The sequence below is a fragment of the Micromys minutus genome (genome assembly GCF_963924665.1).
Source record: "Micromys minutus genome assembly, chromosome: 7".
NCBI classification, from domain to species: domain Eukaryota; kingdom Metazoa; phylum Chordata; class Mammalia; order Rodentia; family Muridae; genus Micromys; species Micromys minutus.
Genome location: NC_137976.1, coordinates 65,400,636 through 65,410,453, shown reverse-complemented (window position 1 = coordinate 65,410,453; position 9,818 = coordinate 65,400,636). Strand labels below are relative to the sequence as shown.

At 40.3% G+C, this 9,818-nt stretch overlaps 1 protein-coding gene across 1 annotated transcript; it reads right to left on the bottom strand.

Annotated features, from left to right (window-relative positions):
* Window positions 1-1,203: 1,203 nt before the first annotated feature.
* On the bottom strand, window positions 1,204-8,749 carry GMNC (geminin coiled-coil domain containing; the record flags this gene model as incomplete). The annotated part of the gene is made up of 6 exons (XM_080919531.1): window positions 1,204-1,824; window positions 3,482-3,598; window positions 4,424-4,512; window positions 6,126-6,300; window positions 8,227-8,303; window positions 8,590-8,749. The coding sequence occupies 6 exons, from the start codon at window positions 8,747-8,749 to the stop codon at window positions 1,204-1,206; spliced, it is 1,239 nt and encodes a 412-aa protein (XP_080775657.1).
* Window positions 8,750-9,818: the final 1,069 nt, after the last annotated feature.

Here is a 9,818-nt window from a genome sequence, read left to right as displayed (position 1 = left end):
AAACTGACTTATGTTGAAGAATATCAGGATGAGAATCAAATTTGTGTTGCTACATGTATCTTGCTAATAGTTGTTTTTCTTGTTTTGACTCTATACAAGGCTCACTCTACATAGTATTTGCATCATTTATCAAAATGAAAGGGAAGAATGGGCTGGGATATCATTTTGGACTAAAGCTGATGCAACCCACACTCCATTCAGAATGTTCCTGGTTCCCTAGCCCAACACTTGTATTCCAGAGTCAGGAAAACTAAACCCTCACACAATGAAATAGCTTCTCAGGGTTAACTTGTGGACTGGTCTAGATCTTGAGAGATTTGTCCCTGTACCTTGTCCAACATGGATACTCAGTATTGTATAAATATTTTGATGGTATTGCTGAATGAAGGGAGAACTTAATCAAAGTTAAGTTAGACTACAGTTCCAGTGAAACAGTTGGCAGGCTTGGTGTAGTCTAGGTAACCTTGCCTTTTTTTAAAAAATTAAAGTCCCTCAGAAAAGTTTGTATCATTTTGTTCAAAGAAACAATCTCAGATGCCAATAGAGATTAATATAGCACATTAAAGAACATGTAGTTATTTTGACTGCTATAATTTGTCATTGATATTTCTCATTGGTGATGTTAGCTCTGTTTAAGAGACACAACATCACCATGGGACATTTAATTATTTGAGCATCCATGGATATAATGTTACTCATACTGACCCTATGTCTTCAGTAATACCAAAGGGCAGAACCTCCATCCATGAACATCCAGTAGCAAATATGTGAAATAGAATTGGGAATCAGTCTAAATGTAGCCATCAGAAACAAAGACAAGCATGGAAAAAGTAGAAACCATGTTCAGACAATTTGATCAAAAATGGTATGCTGTTAATTGGTCATAATTGGAAAAGAATAGTTATGTCTTGAAAAACTATACTGGTAATTCAAAAATATATTTCCAGGCCTCAGACAATAAGAGGAAGCCAACTGCAAATGTGAACATGTAAACAATTAAAATATGAGTGAAGGAAGAGCAGTTCCCTATTAGTGTGGTTTACTGACAACCAAGCCCTACAGTTTTACATGTGAAGCCTGAAGGAACACTGGCAGTGGCAAGAGGCAGGAGAGACCTGCTGTGTTTTCTGTGGTCAGGTCCATATGCAAGAGGTCTTTGTAGCCAGAGGTCCTGGCAATACTCAGTAAGAGAAGAAGGGGTCACTAGATCTGCTTAGGAACCCAGGTAAACTTCCAGCCTCCCTCCTCATCTCGACGCACAAAGGCTTGCCCCTGGTGAAAGGAATGAGTTTTCACATTGCAATGAGGGCTCAAGGATGTAGAAAAGGCCACCTCTGTTTTGTTGGGTGACACATCTCCAGTGTGGTAAGGAAGAGTCTGCATCCTCACTGTAGGATTAGAAGCCCTGGGAAAACAGAGACGATCTTCCTTGTGGATAGAGGCAGTGTGTGAGGCATGTGTTCTCTGACCTGTGTAGTCACAGTGTAGGTCTCTAGGGGCATTTGCATAGCCAACTGCATCATGTACACACTGTGAGGATGTACTGGGAACTGTTCTGGGAAGAGAGGCGGTGGTGGCACTGTAGTTAGCTGGTAGGCTGTCATCAATGGTGTTGAGGTCTTTTAACCCAAGGGTTTGAAGAACCCAGGGGTCCACACAGGGCCCAGGTTGTTCTTCACAGTTAGAAAACTCTGTGGAGAGGTTTCTCTTGGCAGTTTTGGACTGGGGAGTCTCAGCAGGGAGGTGTCTGTACTCTTTGGGTTTCCTCTTCTCTTTTCTGAGTTTTCCAAACACTTTGGAAAACTCATCTTCTGACATCAATTTCTGGAAAAAACAATATTTGGAAACTATACTTCCTTCAGATATTTACTCTTAGACCAATTGCTTAGGGAAAAAAAGGCTAAATGTCTTGTGTGTTCCTACACAAGTAAAATAATCAATTAGCTACTATAAATAGTCTTAATAAGTTGTTACTTTAAATCCCGTTCTTTACTCAGTTTTTAAAAGTTGAAAGAAGCAGATGACATTCATAAGGTTTCAACTAAAAGAAGGAAATGCTAATGTTAATAGCTGGTGTCACTTATAAAACTTAATTATAAGTAAATAAAATAGGATAGTCATTTATAAACCATTGATTACATGCTTTTATTGGATGCAGATGCTATTAAAGTCATTAATAAAGAAATAAAACATAGTCATAAGAGTGATTGACTGAGCCTAGATTTAAATCTCATCTGAATCTAGACAGAACCTCTAATTTCAACACTGTAAACCACCTATTATTTTATTATATTAACTTTCAAAACACAACATTTGATGTATTGCATTATTCTAAATTTAGAAACCTGATATCTAGAAAGTTTGAAATAATATTGCTTTAATGAATTTATAAAATAATTGTTATGGACTAATAACCGACATTAGTATTTCATACTAACAACTGTAAAATTATGTTATAGTCAAAGCTAAACAGATAGTAAAAGAATCAATTTTAGTGAGTCTTTAAAAAAAACAGGTGGTAGTATCAAATTTAGATTAATGTCATTAATGTCATAGTTTGTCTATAAATAAGATTAAATTGATGGTAGACACATTAATGTGAGGGCAAATGCAAACTAAAATGTGAAATATCAAAGAAAGGAAAAACAAAAACCTTACAGGTGAGGTACTTATCATTGAGTTAAAGTAGTTCACTTTGAAATGCAAGGAAGGTGGGAAGAAACACAGAATGCTCTCACCACCCTGATTTCCAGTAGTGACGCTGGTGGGCAGAGAAAGGGTGCATGTGTGTGTGTGTGTATGTGTGTGTGTGTGTTTGTGTGTGTGTGTGTTTGTGTGTGTGTGTGTGTGTGTGCATGTGTGTCACTGTTGGGGTGTACTTTGGGGTCTTTGTTCCTAAAGCTAAGCCTAGTGTTCTTCTGCCTTGGGATCCCGAGGTAGAATTCTCAGCTATCTGTCTAGCACCATGTCTGCCTGTGTGCTGCAATACTCCCTGTCATGATGAAAATTGACTTACTCTCTGAACTGTAAGCAAGCTCAAGTGAAATGTTTTTCCTTATAAAAGTTGCCATGGTCATGGTGTCTCTTCATAGCAATAAAACTAACCAACACAGGCAATAAGGAAGAACTTTTGCTAACATCTAAAACATATTTAGAACTACTGATATATTTTTTTCATTTGGTTTCTACTCCAATATTCCGCATTTACTGACCCCATAGTCTTATCAATTCCTCTAATTAACTTTTGCCCTTAAACAACTTTCTTTATGAGGACTATGTAAACATCTCAAACTAGAAAGTTCTGGGAAATAGTATACAAAAATCCTGTTGAAGTGACAAATATCCTGAAGGACAATGATCCTACGAAGTCCATGTAGACGACCTGTTCAAGTAAAGCTCATGCACTCAGTCATGGGGGTTTATGTAGTGATTTCCAATGTCAGCTCACTGCCTTGAACTTTTCAAACAGATAATTACATACCTTGGCCTTCTCTTCCAGACGTTTAACCCAGGTAGAATTCAGGTATTGTCTGAGGTGATTATTCTCTTCATGTAGTCTAGCGAGTTCTTCCTCCTTCTGTACTAGAGTATCCTGGAGCTGCAGGAAGCACACAAAGGCAAAGGGTGCTCCCCTGTATTGGCTTTGTAATCTAATAATAATGCACTGCTCCCCAACCTTCTTCAGCTTGATTACTCTTGTTTGTTTTATGAAAATAGTTTCAAAGAGCCCAAGTCCTCTGAGTCCTAAATTAAATCCACGCTCCCTACCACCTGATTGTTCAGTTTTGCGCACTGCGTAGTCCATTCATTACAAAGTATTTAAAGAGATCGGATGACTCTCAAAACTGTAACCACAGGGAATCAGGTGGGTATGAAGGAAAGTGAGACACACGGAACTGTTTAAACATAGCAAGAAGAGTTAGAAGGTCTGACTGGACTCCTTCCTCATATTTGTGAAAATAAAATGGAGAGATGTGACCTTACTTCCCCTGGCAGCTGGCTGGTCTGCCTGTGTGTCCAAGAAATAAGATGGCTCACCAGGAAAGGCACAAACAAAACTTGGGAAGGAGTGATCTTTGCCACACACTTATCATCATTCCTCCTCTCAAAGACAAGCTATGTTTATTGTTGACAACGTTACTGTGTTCTTTCTTTGCTCCCGAAAGCAGCCCAAAGAGTAGGGCCACATAAATATTCCCCAGATAATAAGGGAAAAAATGGGCAATTAGGAGGTCAGTTTTTGGAGGCACTGTTTCTGTGAATTTGTTCACCTAACTGTTATCTCTTTGGGCACGCTGGGCCACTATGCTTTTAAAAAGAGAAATAAAAGAAAACTAAAAATCAATATGAAAAGGGGGAGAATCTAGAAAGAGTGGACTTCATGAAATCGAATAGTCTGAGAATTCTTGATACTTGTCCCTACCTGCTTATTTCTGTAGAGCTGAGATGAGAGCTGAGCCTCTTCCCATGAACACGAATCCAGAACAGGGAAACTTAGGTCACAAGGTGATTCTATGTGAAAATACAAACAAATGAATGATCGTATTTAGAACTGTGTGATTAAAAACTCAACAATTAACTTCAAATGTTTAATAGGTTTAGTTACTTCTCTTTTGCACAGGAAAACATTTTTTTAAAGATTTCCAAAGAAGAACGTCAACGTCGGGAAATATTTTTGCATTGCCTACAAAAGTGACCAAAGAGATGCTCTCTGTGGAGAACTGGGCAGCTCCTGGGATGAATTCTTGTTGGCTAAGAATACGGGCTATTTCTTCCACATCAGCACTTCATAGGAATATGTACTGACCCTGCTTTCCACTAGGCATAATACTGAGATTACAATACCCTTTTCTAGTGTTTATGACATTATTGAGCTTTAGCATTTGATAGTATTATGCTTAGCTCCCCGATCAAATCCTATATTGTAAAGCTGCCTTTCCACCTCACAGTGCCTACTTCTGAAATCTGAAAGGACAGAATTTGAGAATTTTATAGTATAGCATGGTAACACTTTACAGCATGTGCTTATTTATTATCTGATGCTAGACATTAAAACCAGGTCCTTGTGTATCTGGGGAAGCCTTCCATGGCGGAGCCAAATCTCCACCTCTAACTGCCAGTGACATTGTGATAATGCTTCCTTTTTCTCTGAAGAATCATATGGAGATTTTACTAACAAATTATACATGATCTATTTCAAGTGCTTATATCTGTGTATCTTAATGTTTTTAAAGGTTTATGTTTTTCATAATTTACAGCAACTATACCCAGCAATCAAAACTGTGTCTGGTTCATTCTCAGTCCAGACAGGAACTAGGCTTTACATTATTGAAACATTTAGTATTAAATCACAAAGATGAGCAAGAAAATAAAAATAAAACTTGGGTTCACATCCTGAGACATTCTTCTTCTGCTTTTGCTTATACTGAAAAGACCAGACTTAACAACTTCTTCCATGCCTTATGTATTGCTCTTTGCTTTGGTATCTTGTTATAAACACTTCAGGTTCTAAAATATCTTGGGGCAGGACGAATACACAGGTCTTTGAATTTGTAGCGCCTGGGAGTTTTACAGAAACCACACATTAATATAAAAATTTCTTTAATATGTGTACTTCTAGCCCAATGTGCTTTGTATAATTTCCATCAGCATTGGAGGTCTTCCTAAAGTTGAAGTGGGCATGTGAAACAGAAATGGTTGTTTCCTTGTGTGTAATACTGTGCTCAGAACTTGTGGTATGAAATAAACATTGTTACTCATTCTTGATTTTCTCTCAAGTTCACAGGAATCTCACCAAATTACAAAATAAATGCTCCACCTGATACCTTGACTTCAAAAACATGCTGTTTATGAAACTTTGTTATAGATCCAACATTACTTTGTGAGTTGAAAATCTCTGAGAATTATACAAAGTAGGAAGGAACAAGTTATCTCACACACAAGGGAAAGAGTTTCATTTTTACTAGTTGATGAGTATAGAACAACCAGATTAATCCTATAAAATGCAGGCATTTGGGGGCTTACTTGAATTCCCTACAATATCTCTTTTTCTGTAGAGATTAAGCCCTGTCATGAGGATTGTGAACATGCCCATTCTCCCAGGGAAGCAGAGGAGTAGAACTTACCCAGCACTTGTGGTGCTTGTTGGAGCTCAGTGTTGTCCAGGAGACCAGCAGCCCAGAAAGAGACCCAAGTCTCCTTGGAAACATCAACACCAGATTCTGACGTCGTAGTGGAATACGGGCAGTTATAACTCTGGCCTCCTACAAAATACTGATCTTGGCAAGGCAGAATGGTGTTCTGTAAAATTCAGTATGGAGGGGTGTGGGAGATGGTGTGAAGGCAGTTGGGAGAGGGAGAGAGTGGGAGAAACATAGATAAATCATATGTGGTGATGCAAATAAGCAATGAAGGTGGTAACTACAGGTCCACATACATGTTTCAATGGTGTGATTATAATTACTGAGAAAGGAGTAGGCTCTTTATATTTTCCAGTACTTTTATAAGGCCTTTTTAGAAAATACTAGCATTATTGGATGGGCCTAATTAGTAAACATCAGAAGAATATTTCCTACTGTAGTATCCAGTTCACTGATAAGCTACCCAGAAACTAAAAAAAAAAAAAAAAAAAAAAAAAAAAAAAAGTTAGGCTTCATGATTCAAAAATATAAGAACTCTTTGTTACTCTATAGGAGACATCTTGATTGTTTTTCTAATAGCCTTGGGAGATAAAGACCTTGTACTACAAAGTGTTAAGTGAACAGTTCTACATGATATCATATCAACTAACCTCCTAAACTGGGAATCTGAACCAGGTATGTGCCTTATACTGTAGGAAAACCAATTTAAGCTTATCCCTGACTAGCTCACAAATAAATGAGACTCAGAATACGGTTATTTTATTTGGCTTTGGCAGTCACTGGAGGTCACCCCTAATCTACTCTTCCAACTGCTGGCCTGGCATCCTCCCCAGCAGTGTACCCCATATACTTGCTGTTTCTCCTGGCCATGCGTTCATGGTTCATCTCCTCCCACTATGGCTTCCTCTTCTCCTCCTGCTCTTTTTCCTTCTCCTCCTCAGCTCTCCTCCTTCTTCTTCTAGCTTCCCCAGTCCCAACCAGGTAACCCATAACCCTCCCGTAATTGTCAGTAGCCAATTCTATTTAACCATGTAACCAATTACATTTAACCATATTAAAAGCTGAGAATAAAGGCAATGGGCTCTCGTTCCCTCCATCACTGAAGCTTGGTACCTTTTCCAAGTTCTCTTGCCACCAGGAGCTGCCTGGCATGCATTCTCCACTGTGTTCTGATTCAGTGAACACCAGCCTGCCCTGCCCCACTCACTCCTCACACCTGAGACAGGCCCTTTCCAAATGGCTATGCAGGGCAGGTAGGCTTCCTTCTAGACCAACTTGTCCAACAGCCCATTCTTAATTATGTGTCAATGTTTAATCAGGTAAAGGACATCTGTGACAACAGAGCACAGCTTTGAACAAACTCCTTCTAAACCCCAAGTCCGTTGCTACTCTTAGGACTTTCTCGGACGTAACATAAATGAAGCAAGAAGAGAAGGCAGAAAGGAGGAGGAAGAAAAAGGAGGAGGGAGGAGGGGAGGAAGAGGAGGAGGAAGAAAAGGAGGAAGAGGAAAAAGAAGAGGAGGATGGGGAGAGCAAGAATAAACGAAGAGATTTATTATCATTAAGTCAACTAGACTAACACTTGGACTCTGCTCCCAGCAAGTGGATTTTTAAAGTATGGCCTGGGCAGCCATTGCCTAAAGAAAGTCAGCCAGAAGTTTATCAAGTGCTTTTTTTCTTTTTTCTTTTTCTTTCTAAAAGTATGTTTGTCGACTCTTTTAGGAGGTTATTATTGGAATCGGAGCTAAGATATTATGCAACTGACACCCGAGAGGAGAACAAACCCCAAACACTCCTAAGCAGCTCAAATCCAAGTGTTTGCAAATATGTGTATCATCTGGAGAAACAGGGGAAGGAAGGAGAACCTGTGCACGGTGAGGGGAAGTAGGTGGGGTGGGGAGGCAAAAGTGCAGGAAAGGGGACAGAAGAAACAAAAGGGTGCCGAGCAGCAGACGTTGCCTATTTCAATAGGAAAGGAAGTACAAAGGCATCTCCCAAGGAGAAGTATATTTTAAATGCAGTTTATTGTCTTCCAGGGTCCCCAGGTCCTGGCCACAGACCCAGTTAAGGCCACCTCCTCACTTACCATCTTGCAGAAGAAAGCGCTGAAGAAACTAAGCCCACTCGGCTCTTTCTTAAAGCCAGACTTATCTTTAAATGGGACTGCAGGGAGGAGCAAGGAGGCAAGTTCTAATCTGCTGGAGCCGTCAGCGACGCGCGCGCACACGCAGGCTCCTGGCTGGTGGCGTGCCGCTCTCAGATTTAGTAGGAGGCTGTCAAACAGGTGACTTGCGTGCCTAGGGAGCCGCCCAGTCTAAGCCACAGCCACTCAGGGGACACCCGCACTGAGACGTGAGATCTGTGCGTCGCCCTGCGGGTGCGGAGGCAGGATCCAAGGCAGCTCCTGGTCAAAGCCTGTGCGTGTGCGAACTGAGTCTAAGGAGTCTACCTGGCACGGTGGCAGCCGGCAATGGGGACTTGGCTGCCCTGCTCCCTCTGTGCCACGCGCCCAGCAGCCGGCAGGGCGGGGCCGGGCAGGGCGGCCAGCCAGCCCCCGGAGGCATCTGAAGGCCAAACCTTGGTCTCTGCGCAGCACTAAAGAAGCCCATCTAAGAGACCCTGGTGCGAGTGGCGCTCTGTGCACTCCCTGGTCACAGGCTAACAATTGATGGCAACTAGCTTTGATTTTTTTTTTTTTTTCATATTTAATGAAAGGACCGAGTTCTTGCAAGGTTTAAATGTGAGGGGAAAATGTATAAAATTTAGAATGTACATTTTTCAAGGTATGAACCATGACCTGCAAACAAGTACTGAATAAAATGTGTTCAAACAATGAATTAATGTTTATATTTAGGAATCTAAAGTGTTTTTCACTGACTTGGACTGATGCACACTACTTAAGACAAAAATATTAATATTCATAAAAATAATGTCTGCAATACTTCATAGCATATTTTATTTCCCTATCATTTATTTTATCCTCATATGTATCTCTATAATGTTCAATCTAGGCATGACAGAGAAGCAATGCCCCCACTAGACAAATCTAGTAGCCAACACCCACTTTTGCTGCCCATTTAAATGGATATAGAGAAGAAGATGAATAGGTTCCAGCTCCAGCAAGCCTGGGATTATCCCTACAGGTGTCTAAGACAGCCTGCCAGGGACACTTGCATAACCCTACCTCTTGCTGTTCAAGTCACAGAACTCAGGGTGTGGAGAGTGCCCACCAACAGATAAACACATGAAGAAAATGAATAAACCAGAGAGTCTCATTCAGCTATAAAGAATGACATTATGCCCTTTGCAGGAAAAAAAAAAAAACTGGTAATCTTGGGTATAATAATGCTAAGTGAAAGAAGCCGCACTCAGAAGAACAAACCTTGTATATTCTTTTATATGAAGGTCTCTATTTAAAGAGATGTGTGTGTACATGTGCATGTGCCTGTGAGTTTGTATGTTCGAATGTGTGTGTGCAGTGTGTGTGTAAAAGAGAAAGGGTGCTGTTTTACTACTTGATAAGAGGAACAGGACCAGTGGGTGGAAGAGACAAGAGAGAGAAATGGGTGTAAATATGAGTGATGTGATGCCGTACACACATGACAGTGTCATGAAGGAGCCTGCTATTTTATACAATGAATAGATGCTAATTTAAAAAAGCTAAAAAAGGTCGACAGT